Source organism: Hylaeus volcanicus, unplaced genomic scaffold, assembly GCF_026283585.1.
Source record: "Hylaeus volcanicus isolate JK05 unplaced genomic scaffold, UHH_iyHylVolc1.0_haploid 12221, whole genome shotgun sequence".
Lineage (NCBI taxonomy): Eukaryota > Metazoa > Arthropoda > Insecta > Hymenoptera > Colletidae > Hylaeus > Hylaeus volcanicus.
In genome coordinates, this window is record NW_026533163.1 from 774,729 (window position 1) to 790,848 (window position 16,120).

At 31.7% G+C, this 16,120-nt stretch overlaps 3 protein-coding genes across 9 annotated transcripts; all 3 read left to right on the forward strand.

Moving 5' to 3' along the window:
• The first annotated feature begins 5 nt into the window (after window positions 1–5).
• On the forward strand, window positions 6–11,886 carry LOC128883405 (uncharacterized). Of its 7 annotated transcripts, none has more exons than XM_054135728.1 (33): window positions 6–331; window positions 394–1,272; window positions 1,316–1,414; window positions 1,460–1,630; window positions 1,677–1,746; window positions 1,798–1,955; window positions 1,998–2,098; window positions 2,159–2,255; window positions 2,311–2,423; window positions 2,475–2,537; window positions 2,600–2,674; window positions 2,723–2,841; window positions 2,895–3,021; window positions 3,078–3,252; window positions 3,298–3,517; window positions 3,562–3,646; window positions 3,704–3,882; window positions 3,928–3,993; window positions 4,050–4,182; window positions 4,258–4,387; window positions 4,457–4,545; window positions 4,596–4,781; window positions 4,893–5,132; window positions 5,199–5,318; window positions 5,362–5,471; window positions 5,527–5,618; window positions 5,680–5,851; window positions 5,901–5,967; window positions 6,014–8,179; window positions 8,255–8,378; window positions 8,439–9,776; window positions 9,838–10,230; window positions 10,307–11,886. In XM_054135728.1, exons 1-29 carry the CDS (start codon window positions 115–117, stop codon window positions 6,149–6,151), a joined length of 4,491 nt encoding a protein of 1,496 aa, XP_053991703.1. In that variant the 5' UTR covers window positions 6–114; the 3' UTR covers window positions 6,152–8,179; window positions 8,255–8,378; window positions 8,439–9,776; window positions 9,838–10,230; window positions 10,307–11,886. The 7 variants fall into 7 exon arrangements, with proteins under 7 accessions (XP_053991703.1, XP_053991706.1, XP_053991708.1 ...); XM_054135731.1 differs by having other exon boundaries at window positions 4,258–4,354; window positions 4,433–4,545; XM_054135733.1 differs by having other exon boundaries at window positions 4,258–4,354.
• A 181-nt stretch (window positions 11,887–12,067) lies between these two features.
• On the forward strand, window positions 12,068–13,992 carry LOC128883407 (uncharacterized). Its single transcript, XM_054135738.1, has 6 exons — window positions 12,068–12,274; window positions 12,348–12,413; window positions 12,471–12,918; window positions 12,985–13,157; window positions 13,218–13,540; window positions 13,598–13,992. The coding sequence occupies exons 1-6, from the start codon at window positions 12,257–12,259 to the stop codon at window positions 13,764–13,766; spliced, it is 1,197 nt and encodes a 398-aa protein (XP_053991713.1). The 5' UTR covers window positions 12,068–12,256; the 3' UTR covers window positions 13,767–13,992.
• Window positions 13,993–14,395: 403 nt separating this feature from the next.
• On the forward strand, window positions 14,396–15,895 carry LOC128883408 (uncharacterized). Its single transcript, XM_054135739.1, has 10 exons — window positions 14,396–14,462; window positions 14,523–14,598; window positions 14,676–14,747; window positions 14,806–14,874; window positions 14,937–15,022; window positions 15,089–15,358; window positions 15,411–15,517; window positions 15,574–15,644; window positions 15,699–15,786; window positions 15,823–15,895. Exons 3-10 carry the CDS (start codon window positions 14,693–14,695, stop codon window positions 15,851–15,853), a joined length of 777 nt encoding a protein of 258 aa, XP_053991714.1. The 5' UTR covers window positions 14,396–14,462; window positions 14,523–14,598; window positions 14,676–14,692; the 3' UTR covers window positions 15,854–15,895.
• The last annotated feature ends 225 nt before the right edge of the window (window positions 15,896–16,120 follow it).

Below are 16,120 nucleotides of genomic sequence, written 5' to 3' on the forward strand. Positions count from 1 at the left end.
AAACTCTTTAAATATTTTAATTTTTTATAAAATATTTGTATTACGCATTTAATTTGTTTTGAGTACTCAGAAAGAGAACACTGAAAATACAACGGCTTCGTTGCCTTACCAGTGATGTCTAGTCCGCATGAAATTAATGGAAAAATTGATGGATCGGTTTTAAAAAATTGTATATCAAAACAGGAGACATGTCCTTGTTTGGGTTCAATCCCAGGATTTTTTTGGGTGGACGACAAGACAATTGGAGCTTCTCAGGGGTTTACTTTTGCCTACATTGAAAAAACATCGACACCGTCTACAGTTAAAATTATTATTTTTTCGTATAACATAGGTAAAAAACATGAGATTATTCATTTTAAAAAAACACGCTTTTTTTCTTTGTATATTTTGTAGATGGGCATTTCGATTGTAGAAAAGCTATGAAATGGGTAGAATATTTATCTAGAAAACGTAAAATTGAAAGTGAAAATACACAACTTGAGTATAACGTTCCAAATTGTACTTTTTACGTACAAGAAAAATGTTTGAAAACTATCTGTAGTATAAAACCTCTTATGAAAGATGATATCTTCTTGTCCATTGTGAAGGGCTACAATAACAAAATTGATGAAGAAACTCAGAATACATTTTTTAATTTCTACAAAGTTGATAATTGTATTAATTTGCTGACAATTGCTCCCTCTTCTGTTTTGTTAACTTTACGTTTAAGATATTTCGCAAGTCCAAAGCCTTTAGTTTACACATTTGCAGGATCTGTTCTTTTATGCATCAATCCTTTTTCTCAAGAGCCATATAATTTTAATGCAGCTCAAATTTTTAAAAACGAAACGACTAACATTTTCGAACTTCCTCCTCATCCCTTTACAATATCAGAGAAGTGTTTCCGTCGTCTTTGTGTCAATAGTGTAAAGCAAACCATTATAATTTCCGGGGATTCGGGAGCAGGAAAAACAGAAACTGCTAAACTACTTATGAATTATCTTGCAGCAAGAAATTATATTTGTTCTGCAGATCCAAACGAGGACATATATACCTGTCATGATGAAATTTACCAAAAGCTTAGCCGAATGAATCCAATTTTGGAGTGTTTCGGAAACGCAGTTACATGTCGTAACAATAATAGCAGTCGTTTTGGAAGACTGAATAAACTTTATTTTAGAAATGGCATATTGAAAGGGTCTGGAGTTAAAACATACCTTTTAGAGCGTTCTCGCATAACACACCCGGATAATGACGAAAGGAATTTTCACATTTTTTATGCTCTATTAAAAGGTATTTTAATTTTATTTTTGGTGTCTCATTACTTTCGTCCAAGGAGGAGATCAGACGTTACTGCGGGACCTAGGTCTCACAAGCGATGGAAAAGTGTATAATATACTACCAAATTTTAATGGAGTGACCTACGGAATTTCTTGTATAAACGATTTTTAGCGATTGTAATTAAAACATGTTTTATCAGCTTTAGATGATACTGACAAAAATAACTTTAATCTATTGGAGAAATCGTTACTTGCGCACGACTTTACCTCTTGTGAAATTATTGATATATATCGCATTGTGGCTGGCATTTTACATTTAAGTCGACTTACCCAATCTGATTTGGAGACTTTTGAAATGTTAAAAGAAAACGGTATGTTTTTAAATTTCTTTCGAAGCCTTAGCAAACATTTTTCCAGATGTAATGAACATTGCAACTACTGTCTTAGGAATTCCATTAAACGATTTTGCTTCCCTTATATGTACCAGGTCATTGCAATAGTTGCGAAATAAAGGTGTGATACATTCTCCCGTATACAGAAAAATATGTCGAGGAGGAGATATGACTCCTCGTCCGCTATGTGCTCGAGTAGCCATGACGCGTACAATTATGCGTTGGTTGTACTATAAGTTGTTCGAAGATATTATTGTGAAAAAACTTAACGCCATTACTCCTCAGGAAAATCAACACATATCAAGTACTCAAACCTAAATAGTTATAAATGTTTATGGTGCAGTAGTTTTAGATATTTACGGGTTTGAATGTATGCCAAATAATTCATTCGAACAACTGCTTATAAACCTAGCTAATGAAAAGTTACAACAATTTTTTGTTCATCATGTGAGAATTTTCGTCAACGATTTTTGTTTCATTAAAAGAATAATTTTACAACGCTGATAGCTAATTGTCGCTGAGCAAGAAAAGTATTGTGATGAACAAATCAATTGGAAACCTATTAAAGTAAAAACTGGAAACAAAGTGATTCAATGCATCACAGGTACTTTAAAAGTTTACAAACTTAACAAAGGCTGTAATTAATTAACTTTTTTTAGGAAAAGGCGTTCCAGCTGTGCTACCGTATTTAGTTGATGTCGGTCGCCTTGCATCAAGTGATTTGACAGAAGCTGAAAAATCTCATGAATTACTTTTTTATAAAAAATTAGGGGTAGATGCATTTTTAATTTAATTTTTCATGCAAGTTTTTTTTTCCTTACAGACAGTTCACGAAGCACACAAGGATATATGTTTTTTAGATTCTACAGGAAAAACTGGTGATATGGTACTTCAAAAAGAAATATTTTTAATAAAAGTATTTCACGTTTTCTTTCCTTCTTTTTCTAGTATTTTTCGATACATCATTTTGCGGGAACCGTCACATATGATGTCAACGGTTGGTTACTCAAGGATAATGACAAAGTAATGGTCAACATCTTAATATAGTATTTTGAAATTTTTCTGTTCCAGGTAGATCCTGAAGTCTACAAATGTATGATGAAATCTAATAATACTCATGTTCGCCACTTTGCTTCCCTCTCACAAGAGAAGGAAACGGGATTCGGACGCTTCACTCCTATCTCACAACGGTGCAAAGCATTTAAAAATTTATGTTTTGATATAATTTATTTAACATTAATAGGTTTGTCAGCGATGTTGACCGATTGTTACTCGATATGTCAAAAACTGATATATCTTTTATTCGTTGCTTTTCTCCCAATGAGAAACAAAAATCGCATTGTTTTGACGGTTCCTATGTACTACGACAAGTACTAGACTTTTGTTAAATTGAAACGAAATGATTTTTTTTTCAAATTGTGTCTAGATGGAACAAAGCGGAACAATAGAGTTACTTCACGTGTGTCAGTCTGGATACTCTTTCCACCATCATTATACAACTCTTCACCGACCTTTCCAAAACTTACTTTGGCATGTGTTATTCTCAAAGACATCTCATACATGTGAAAATTTTCCATTATTAAACTCTGCAAAACATTTAGGTAACCAATCTTTTGTATAAATGATTCTTTTTTTTATTTCTGCAGTTAATACGTTCTTGTATGTATTTATTCCTGAGCAACGTGATTTATGGGAAATGGGGCTCTCAATGCTTTTTGCTCGCCACCCATTAAGCGAAAATTTATCTCAACTTATCCATGTTAACATATCGTCACATCCTCACGCTGAAAAAATTCTTTCAAATTTTCAATGGAGAACACCGTCATACACTAGCTTTCTTGAAATATATCACTCCTTAGCGTTAAGGTAATTTTTCTTTTTTATTAAGTTTTTATTTTTTATGAATATAGACCATGGAGAAGTATTTTACGACCTATTGTAATGGTCCTTAAGATTTTTCGAACAGCTCGATTTTATTGTGTGGATAAAGCTGTAGTACGGATTTTTTTTTTATTTTTTTGACAAGCCACTTTGAATAATCTCTTTTAATAGAAATATATACCTCAAAAACTTTACTTCGCCTATTGGAAAGAATTTATACAAGCAAACAAGAAGTTGTTACAGCCAATTTACGAACACAGTCCCCAAGCGGTCTCTGTTGATACAAAATATGTTAGCCCCTGGTTTTTCACATGGAGACATAAAATGTTTTTAATTCCTTCTACTACGAGGTACTTACTAAGATCAGTTTATACCAAACAATATACTTTTTTTAGTACATTGTTTTTTGATGGGAGCAACCTCTGGATAGTTGATAACGACAAGGAATCCCACGCGAAACGGTTTGATTTCAATAAACACACCATAATTTTTTCTTTCACATTGATAAAAAATGTAGACTTTTTTTCTATCAACTTTATAATCTCAAAAATACTACCCAGAGGTTATGCGGTCCCACTGTGAAGAAATTATTTTTAAAAAATGCCGCCTCTCCACAAGAAGATTTTGTTTTGGGAATTTGTCAACATCCGGTAAAATATATATCAGACTGCGATATTTTTCTTGACGTTTTTTTTTTTTGCGCTTTTTTAAATTGATTGTTTAAGCAAAAAAAATCCCTTTACTCAGTCATTACCAAGAGAAACTGTCTTTACTTTTTCACCTTAGTCTCCTCTTTGGAAACCAAAAAAGGAACTTCAACCGGTAAAACTTTCCATGGTTGCTACCATAAGAAAAGTATCATTACATAAACTTCCCTTATCTATCAATTGTCATTAATAGCACTGACACAAAGCGTTTGTACAGAAAAAGACAGAAAGCGTTGTCTCGATATGCGACAAGTTTTCATACGACTTTTTCAAAACCACCCTTTGGTTGATATACACTCTCTACATGTATGTCAAACTCTTAGCCATTTAAATAACAAACCATTTTTTATTAACAGTTTCTTCAATTGTTTTTTCCTTTTAACAATAACGAAAATATCATTATAACACTTTGGTCCTTTCATCGAAAAAGTCAATGGAAAGCTATACCAAAGGAATTTCTTATTCTCATGATTGATACGTTTTCAAATGGCCATGTTAACAGTCTCTTCTACGGAAAATTGCCTAGTTTACATGTTGTGCATGTATGTTCAACTTCTTAACGTTTTTTGAAAAAATATATGACGCCTAAAAACAAAAACTGAGCAACTTGTCAAGGTGTTTTTTAATTTTTCACATTTTTTCTATCGTTACAGAATAGCATTCAGCTGGTAGGTCCAAAACGCTGGACTCTAGCTTTTCCCTGTTATGCGGACATTTCCATTCGTCCCTCATATAAAGCATTGCTTGAAAATTCTATATGCGTCCCCTTAGTCTCTAATCGTGGATTTATTTGGGCAGGAGCCGGATTCCTGAAATTGTTTGGCTTCTCACATATCTTTAATATGACAGAAAGAGCGGTGAACATTCAACTGCACTGGGATTCAGAAGCAATAGTAAATAAAAATAAAAATTTATTCGTTTTTTCCTGACAAATAATAAAATTGTACTTGGCGTGTTAGTTACATCCCCGACCATTTCAAAATCATTCTGAAAAAACATTAAGAAACACATGGAATTACTGGATATTTAATGCGATTCACTTACCGTTGCAAAAACAATTTATCACAGAACAATCGCATGTAAGCGTTCAATTACATTAAGGTACTATTGCCATATTTTTAGGACGCACACGTATACAAGACTTGTGATAATTTAAATACTACTGACCACGTTACTCCAAGGAATTCTAGTGTTGCAGACTCTTTTGAAAAAATTCTTCTAACAAGTTTGCGGTGAACCACCATATCTCCTCTTTTTTATGCCACATATTTAGCTTTACTACATTAGGGGCGACATGCTTGTCTTGTCACTTTCACTGGTAAATACTTGTCTTAAATGTGACTATATAAAACCTTTTCAAGGCTTTCACCACCGACACGGTAGGGTGTTTAGTATAACATATATTTTCAACATAATTTTTTTTTACACTTACTCTTAAAGGTCTCTTACATGTGCACCACCTATCTGGCAATGAATGGACTATATCTCTCCTAAGAATCACAAATTCCGGTTCTCTCGAACATCTAATATTAAAAAATTTACTTGAAATGTCATATGAAGACAATAGTAATTTAAATATTACCCCAAATTTTCATGTTGAGCATACTATGACGTACGTCTTCTCACTGTTTGGCTTGCTGAGTCTGTCAACCTCTAATTAGAAATCCCGCCAAATTCACGTGCGTTCAGTTTTACAATGTGGACCAAAAAATTCATTGCACTGCGGCCGTAAGATATCCGATATACGCACTTATTTACAAACACATTTAATCAGGATCTTGTTTCTGGGATGATAAAAACCTGGTCTCTTACAGTATCACCAAGCTTTAATATTATTTACAAGTGTGGTACAGCTTTGCGGTATTCCCGTCACCAACAGATTGAAGATGTTTTTTGTAAAAAAATGTCATAATAAAGAAAAAAAAATTTTACGAGCCTCAGTCTTTAACTGTGCATTGAAAAAAATATAATCATGCACAATAAATGTACTGCTTCATTGCGTAGACTTTCAAAAAAAAATTTTCTATGTTTGGAAATGTAAATTTTACTTGTATCTGTCACAATGAATCGTTACTTTTAGTGATCGACACTATAGGCTATTTCCGTTAAAGCTATCGATGCCTTTTTATACCCCAACACGTAGGATAACCTTGAACTTTGATCTTAATAAAAACAAGATATTTTTCCAAATAATTTTATAAACCTTGTAGTGCAAATTTTGTTCGTAAAAGTTTTACAAAAATTAACGGGGTTATAATGTATTTAAAATATAGTAAAAAAAGGTTGGATTCAACCACATTGTAACCTTTAATAAATTATTGAAATTACGTAAAACAGTGAAACAAAAACATTTACGTTAGTTTGAATTGTTCCTGTCTTTGTCGACCACAACTTTTAAAAAAATTTTACGTGAGATATTTTCTTAGTAAAAAAAAAAAATAACATTATACACTAGTACGTATTCTTATAGTTTTTTTGAATTCCTTAAACGTTTTGGTTTTATGTTTGAATGGAGTTTACAACGTTTACTCGCAATTAAGTTAACAATAAAGACACACTCAAAAACTAAAAACAACTACGAATAATACTTTAGAAATTTTATAACTCGATGTAATTCACAATTTTTAAAATTGAACAAAATACTATACGTTTGCATGTATCACTAAAGATTTGTGTCTCTTTGTAAATAGTTGTTTATGAGAAAGATATAAAGAAAAGCTATAGTTTTGAAAAATTGAGTTGGAATACTGCATATAACTTGAACATTATGCATTCTTTTACATTGATATCGCATGTATGTGGAATAACGATTAAAGATGCAAAGCTATTAAATTTGTATGAACTTTATGTATACATTCTATCAAAGCGTACGTCTCGAAAAAATTCAGGTGCAGCCGTTGTAAGAGCTTGAACCGCGTGAGATTCTTTTCGTATAAAGAAAACATATTGTTTCTCATAGTTTACTGCAACATTTCCACAAATTTTTTTTAATTTAAATACCTTTAAAAGAGTTGTTCTATAACTTTAAATTACTATTGTTTTGATTTTGTGTTTAATTGACAAAAATTTTAGTTAGTGTTTTATCAATTCTTAATTTTCGTGCTTTCCTCGACATTGTGTAATATTTTAATATAATAATAAATCGCTACTAAAATTTCAAAAACTAAGTTACAATTTTTAAATAATCTATTCCTTCTTGAAAAAAAAAAGGTTTTCTTGTTACATTCTAGTACTACTGGGCCATGCATTCAGATAAATCCCGTTTCGGATCATTTCACCTTCTAGTCTTATTTGCTAGTAATATATTTTTACTACAAAATGTATATATCTCTTTTCGTCTACCTTCTTTCAAACATTTATTGGCTGGTACAAGTGGATTATTAAGTATTATAGTCATTTGTGCATCAACACAAACTAAAGTTGAAGTAGGCTGCTTTCTAGCTTATGCTTGGATACTTTTAGGTATAGCTTTAGGCGATTTCATCCGCCTATGGTTGACAGTTTTAAGAAACGTCACGATAGAACGTGACGTAAAAGACTATACTAATATTTATAGTACATCGGAATTGTCAGGTGATGAAGCATGGTTTGTTATGCCTTTCAACCATTCCGAGCCGTCTCAGATCCTCTCTAGAATTATGTCATCTGTCACTTTATCTTCAATACCTGCACAATTTCTTTTAGCTAGTTTCTTATTAATGCTTAGTGCAAGAATTGCAAAACTACTATCTCAGAATAAGTGTAACAGAATCCAATCGTCTAATTGTTTTTTGTGGATTTGTCAAGCAATGTATCGTTTCCTTTCTTATGTTTGGTTGGCAATAGGATCATCTGTTTTGTATTATTTATATCAAAATGACTCCATTTCATCTTTGCAAATTTTTCATGATACTTATTATACAATTAAGCCACTCATATGGGATCGCTACGATTCCTTGCTGTATGTCAATTCTTTACTTGTGTTCATTGGTATAATCATGGAATGTTTTATCAATTTCTTTTTAATGTCTTTCAGAATCACTGCGTTATCTTCAAGTGTTCTTACTGCTATTTTTATTGTTTCCAGCGATATCTTCAATGAAGACAATCGGATACTTGCTTGGAATACTATTGTTTTATCTCTTTCTTTTTTATCCAATGTAAGATATTTTTGTATTAATCAATTTATATGCCTTTTCTTAAATAATTTGTTTTACTAGGTTTTCTTATTACTTGCATCCTACTTTTTTAGCGAATCACTGTTATACCGAGAAAAAGATTTTTCCTTATGTATACCGTTCATTCTGACGTCAATATGGTTCTTGGCACTGATTCTTTTAAATCCATTCTTTATCCTAGCTCAGAAAGAAACGAATATAGTTGTGACTCCAATAGACTCGTTAACATATGCTAAACAACAAAGTGAAAACACTACTCGTTGTTCAGAATCTACTAAAACCTATACTACAGTACCACAAATCTCCTCTAATTATCCGACTACTGCATCTTTTTCATGTAACTCATTGTCTCTTCCACCAGTCGTTTTATCTCAGCAGCCTCGTTATATCGCTCCAACTTCGGAGGCCCGTAATGTATACATTGTTTGATAACAAAGCGTACGACAATGTTGGTGTTTCCAAAAATTTGAATTTTTTTTGAAGAATAATGAACTAATCCAAAAATCAATTTTTTTAGGAAACGTAACAAATCGTGTAATAATTTTTTCAAGCGCGTTTTGCCTTGATTGCACATGATGTATTGAATCGTCTTTTTTAACAAAAAACTCACAACTTTCTAATTTAGTTTAACAGCTTGTCTTTAAATCAAATATTAATTATAACAAAGCTGTTATTATAAAAGGTTTTTATCAAACTTTAAACACCGATTGCCTGTTTTTTTAAACTAGAACGGTACGAATTGAATTATCATTTGTAATTTATGGTAATCGACTCGTGAAACCCCTTTGTTAAAAGATAGTGACAGAAGCAGTACCTAATTTAAAACAGTATGACTAGCAATTTTTTCGATGCGGAAAACAAATTTGGGAAAAAGAAAAAAAAATAAAGGAAGACAAAGAAGAATGATGACCAGTGCTTGGTGAACTTTTTTTCTCTTCCTTAAAAAGATAAATTGATTCAGGTCATTAGTTGAGTAAAGTTTTCATTAGAATACATGGGCCTTTATGTATCTAAATACAAGAAGGCGAACGATTATGACCACGATAACATGGAATCCCTTCCTGCCAAATCGCCTTATAATTTAATTCTAGGATCATCAAAATTGTATGGGAATTGTATTTGTATTTCAGAGCCAGATTTAAAAACATTAAAAAAAATTACCTGCGATATTTATATTTTTATACTACCATACGATATAAAACTTCAGAACAAAACCTTGGAAAAAGATACACAACTTGTCATACGACAGTATCCAATTGATTCAGTAGAAGTTCTTTTAGAATTAGGTCATGGGCGTCAGTTGGAAAATCCAAACGCTCAATGGTTTCAAATTATGAAAATTTTTCCAAATCCTTCTGCTTCAACTGGTATTTTTTCTGAGTATGTTTTTAAGTTAAAAAATAAAATTATTAAGATTTTAAATATTTTTTACTCTTCTTAGACATAATAACTCCAATTCTTTACCTGAGATGACCTCAAATTTTCTATCATCTACCCACGAATTGCATCATTTAAAACATCCAGACTCAATCTATACTTCCACAGATAAGTATGATTTTAGCAATTCTCTTCATAATCATTATAATCGTTCAACGTCTTTTCAAACATGTCAAGTGGCATCCCATCACAGCAACACAAGCGTTACTAACTCGAATTTCAATGAAACGTTAAATTCGATCACTCAAAAAAATCAGTCTACATCGTCATTTTATACGTATGATACCAATTTGTATAATACGCCTAAAATTTCAACTTTTGAAACTTCCATCATTAAAACACCGTCCTCCTTTTGGTCTTTGAGGAAAGAAATAGAACCTAACGTAGCATCCCACAAGTAAATCATGATATTCTTTTCTTTGTTTACTAATTTTTTTGTATTACTCTTATTTTTTTACAAAAATTTTGTGTAGAATTATTCAACATGAAGACACTCAACCATATCAGCGAAACCCATCTATAGACTCAACTATATCCTGCAAAATTCCTTTAACACCCCCCCATTGTAATGCTTCAAACACTTCCAACCATCAAGATTCTACCACTAGCACGACAACACCTTTAGTACTCAATGATCAAGCGTGGTTGAATCAACTTAAGTCAAATTTTCTTTTACCAAAGAATACCAAACATATTTCGGTATCAGATCAATCAGCATTTGTTTCAAAAACATTACCTTTTTTAACGCCCAAAAAGAAAACTAAAAAAAATACGGGATGGTCAACTAAACCAATTGACTTGTTTCATTCTGAACCGGATTCAGAAGAGTCAAGTTCCCATCACAACAACGGATCACGCCAAACACGCTCCGGTTTACGTTACTAGTACAATGACTGTCTACAAAAAATTGCGTTTCATTCATGACTTGATCGTTAATCTCAAAACTTATTTCAAAACAACAACAAAAAACCTTTTTCTATTAAAAATATTTTGTTTTCTTAAGATTATATTAAAGCCTTTTTTAAAAGATGAAACCAATCTCGAAACCTTATGTTTCTAATGGCCCGAAACATTGGACCCTATAAATTAGTACCTCTACACTCTATGGTGCAATCGACATGGGTACTAACAACTTTTCCATTGAATTTTTTTTTTTTTTTCCAACATGTTCCTTCAAAAAATAAAATGAAAAGGTTTTAAAATCTTGTCTCAATATACAACATTTTTTTTTATTTAAACAATTTTTCCGAAAAGTCAAAATAAATAGGGTTATTTCAGAGTTAAATGGAAAAGCTCACTTCATGCCACGCTATCGCAGAAAACAGAGTTTTTTCTATGTTAGCATAGAAAAACCTACGTATTGTGAACTGAATGGAGGAAAACTGCTATAAATGAACAAAATCTAGTCTTTTAAGCAATTATGTATTTAGCAAATAGCAGAAACTGAAAAAAAGTAATCTTTCGATTAATCAAGAAAATGCAAAAAAAAAACAGTGGTGCACGCGAGTATGTTGTGTGGAAAAAAAAAAATAAAAAATCATCATCCGTCAAGTTTTCGGGTGGTAATACGAAAAATCAAACTGACCATTCTCAAAAACCAACTTCAGTAAAAAATAAAACCATTACGTCCAAAGTCAATGGCAATCGGAAACAACATCACCGAATGTCTAATACACATGTACACTTGACCCAGAGAGAAAAGAAAAGTCGTGTTCGTTCAAAATGTCGAGCGACGGGTACATAGAGAAAAACCAATTTTTTTGTGTGTGATTTATGTGCGAAACCGGATACTTACACAAAAAAAATATATATAGGTTTTCCGTTTAGACTGCCGGGGCATAAACAGATGACGGGAAAATCGTTTTAATTAAAATAGTTACGTCAAAAAAAAAAAGTATATGTTTTTTAATAGTAAATAGCTGTTCCGGTTTAGTAAAAATAAAAAAATTTGAGCAAGTAAATAATTGTTTTTTAATATAACATAACTTTATGTGGCAAAAAAAAAAAAATTTCACACATTATTTTATCTTTCTATAGCAAAAAAATGCTGTCATTATCGTCATTAGGATACTTGTTTATTTTACTACTTAGCGCAAGATCACCTGCACTGGCCAATGTTACTGAAGAATCTCCCAGTTCTTTAAAAAATGTAGTAGAAAAGAATCCATATGTGATCATTGAATTTTTTTCCAAAATGTTAGTCATGATACTAACCAGAATTCACAAAATTTAATGCTTTGTTTTCTGATAGCTGTGGTACTTGTTCTCAATTTTCACAGCTTTTTGACACGGTATCCACATTATTTCCAAACGTCAAATTTGTTCGTATTGATGGATCGGTACATCGCCATATTGCTTTAGAGCTTGTAGGAGATGCGTTTCCTGGTGTCGCAAGTTATATCAATGGAGTTTATATCGATTATATGCGTACACCAAAAACAGTACGTGGAGTGTGTCATTTGCTGTGAGTTTTATTTCAATTGCTTTATTTTTTTTTATGATAAATTTTAAAAGAAAAAGTCTTTAATATTATGGATTTTACAACGAACGGGAAATTCGGTTACTCTTATTGAATCTGAGGTAATTGTTGAGCGTTAACGAAAATCTTGTTATTACTAATTAAACGGAACATGCTAGGAAAAATTGGAAAAGCTTAAACAATATTACCCTGTTGTGTATTACGGAAACTTTTCGTCTTTGGAAAAAAAGGATGCGAAAAATTTTATAAGTTTTGCGTCTAAACACCGTGATTGGGGAGTTTTCGCCTTAAGTCTCAAATCGTTACAGGATAAGTCCAAAGGAACCATTACCGTTTTTCATAAACATGGGCTCCCGCAACAACTGAATGATGTCTCTATGTTTAATCTCTGGATAGAAGAAAATCGCTTTACTCCATTTGGTGAAATGACAGAAGAAAACCAACATTTTTATTATTTAACAAAAAAAGATCCTATAATATTATTGGCAACACCAAGTCTTATCCGAAACTATACTCAAACTTTCATAGCATTACATGAACGTTTTAAAAAAATATATCATGTTGTATGGATCAATATAGAGAAGCCCCAATTTTCTCACTTGAAAGGTAAAAACAGGGAATGTTCTTATGCTTGATGATAACGACAACATGTTTTCTTTTTGATTTTTTAAGATACGTATCAACTCAAAAGTATTCCTGCTTGTATTCTTATACGCGGCACTGGAGAACGTAAAAATCATCAAGTTTTTAAGTTTGAGTCTCCTGACAAGACCCTTTCTACTAAGGAAGCCTTAAAGGATATCAACGCACTTGAAAAGTTTATCAAAAATGTACAATTTGGAATGGTAGAATAATTTGAAACGATTTTATACGTTTATCTTTTTATGACTTGGTAAACATTTTAGATACGGTCTTTTGTTCAATCAGAGGAAAAAACTGACGATGAGCGTTTACAACGGCGCAATATCGCTGTTGTGACAGGAAACAATTTTCATTCTACTGTTTTAAATTCACCAAATGATTATCTTTTGTTTTTAACAACACCTTATGGCAACAGTATAATGCCGGGATGCACAGCTTGCAAGAAATTGCTGCACGAATTGGATTCGATGCATTCAGCTTTAAAAAAACTTTTACATCCAGTTAAACCGCCCTTTATGGGTGAGTTCAGAGTAACCCATAATGAAATTCCCGTCTTAGGATGGAGAGGTACATGGAATTTAGATGAGTAAGTCTTCATTACAAAAAAAAAACATTTCATTTTCCATCGTATGATTTTTTTTAGTCTTCCAGTTATGTATATGTTACCAGAAAACGAAACAAAACCGCAGGAATTTCTTAACTGTCAGGATGCGAAAACCTGCTTGATAGCCTGGGTATCTCATACGAAGCGAATTCCTGAGAATCGAAAATTTCAAATAAAAAAAGAAATAAAAAAAATAATAGTTTTATAGTACCATTCCGTTACGGATTAACATACCTGACAACTCAGTTTCGTTAACGTGAACGGTTTCTGTTATTCTTGAAGAAACACTCATCAAGACGTGTCACAATAACATAACAGTGGCCTTGCTTAAAATGCATAAAACTTATTTTTTGGCTCATCTATCAGACTGAAAGATTTTATTACTTCCAATGAGCCAAAGCTTGTTTTACAAAGGACAAAAGGGGCAGAAAACATTTGGTACTTTTCTTCAAGCAGGTTCAAGGAATAGAAAGTTGAGTCTATACTTTTTTACAATAAATTTTGAATGGCTACAACGTCAAAATACTTGTGTACATTTGAAAAGATTGATCCTTTATGTGGTTTTGTGTGAAAGCATAATTTTACTGTATTGTAATAAAAAACGAAATTATTATTTTAAATCTATAAAATCCCACTTTTAAAAATATGTCTTGTGAAAATAAATTTTTTAAATATGGTATACCTTGAAAAAAATTAAAGAGAATAGGAAAAATATATCGAACCTTTTCCCCATTTCAGCTACTGCACTGTTTTTTTTTAACAGCACTCGATATACGTAACGCATACACTGCAAAAACTTGTTATTACATTTGTTTTATAAGGATATCATGATTCTCTCAATTATTCCAACACTAACAGAGCAATTACAAACATTGATATGTTTGTATGACACGATAGATTCTAAGTAATAATTGAAGGATCCACTCAACACGTTATATTTTATAGTATTTTCTACTTTTTCCAGACCTACGAACTCTTTGTTACCTTTAGATATCTTGTTTTTTATTGACAATACTCGCTATTTTTCTTTACTGCATCATGTAAGAAATGTTCTAGTGTCATTTTGTCAAATGAAAAGATAATATCCTGGCTTTATATAAGATATGTTTGGAGATAGTAGAGTTAAGGGGTGAAATGTTGCCGACCGATTTAGACGATGCTCATTTAATACAACATTTAATGAACCAGGGTAACGAATAAATTTTTTTTTTTGCCTAGAAAAGTGTTTTTGCGATTTCTTTTATAAGACTACGGGTTTGTTTTTTCCTACAACTGTTTTCATGAAAAAAATATTTATCTTCGTCTGCATTTACTAAGTACGGTAGACAGTATGAGAAAAAATTTTAAACAGTCTCTGACGACCTGTGTCGTGTATTAGGTGTAACCATGGGGGATTTACTTATAGAACGCTTGCAGCATCGAAAGAAACTTAAAAATTCCTTGAGTTTTGGGAAAGAAACAACGGTAATATTTCTTTTTTGTCTTTATCTTCTTTTATTGTATGTTAAAAACATAAACTTATTACTTTAGGAAAAACCAACTTTAAACATAACACATCCTTTGTTATTGTCAAAAACAAATGAACATATACAAATATGTATAAATATTCTTACAAAAATGTGTTCGGATACAAGGGAATTATCCGAGTTACCGTCCGAAAGGCAAGAGAACAATAAGGAAATCTACCGTTCCCTGATTGATATGGTTATGAGATTACATAAGGAATATTCCATGCGTTACACAGTTATACAAAAGCGTTTTGATATTACAATTCAATCTTTTTTATGGACTAAAAATTTAGTAATATATTGCAATAAAGTATTTTTTTGTCTGAGATTTAAACCTTCAATAGAAAACTCCCCTAAACATTTATGAGATTCTCCAGCCTTTTGTTGAATTAAAAAACAAAAAAGAATGCCCTTATATCACATTATTAGATATAATTGTACAAGGCCATAAGTAGGTTTTAAAAAACAATATCAAAGAATATTTGAAAGAATACGACATTCGGATAGAGCATGGGAAGAGTATGGACAAAACTCGCAAAAAAAAGTTGAACCCTGTTTCCTACGTTCTTTAAAAATTGGTTAGATAGTGGTTGAATGTTACAAAAAGTTTACTTAAAATTATTTTCCTGTAGGCCAGGTTGAATCCCGTGGCGGCATACCTGAGAATTATTCAAACAATCACGTTCAAGAAGAGAGTAGAAGGGCAAATAGGAGCATGAGGTTAGAGCCTTTGATTTTTAATTAAAATTTTGCTAGCAATTTAATTAAAACTATTGTTGTACTTTAGAAACTCCCATTTTAATCGTAGGAAATAATCATTTAAAAATAAAGAAAAAATTTTTAATAAAAGTTCCGTATAATTGAATAATTTAAAAAAATGAAATATTTTTGTACGGTAGTCTAGTAGTGTTTGTTGAACAAATTAAATTAATGTTTTCAAAAACAAGTTTCAAGCAGAAGTAGCGTAAGCTAACGTCGTACAGAAATTCAGTTCATTTTTAATTTAAAAACGGTTTCATTGATAGTTTTGCTTTAAATTTAAATGGTGTTCAAA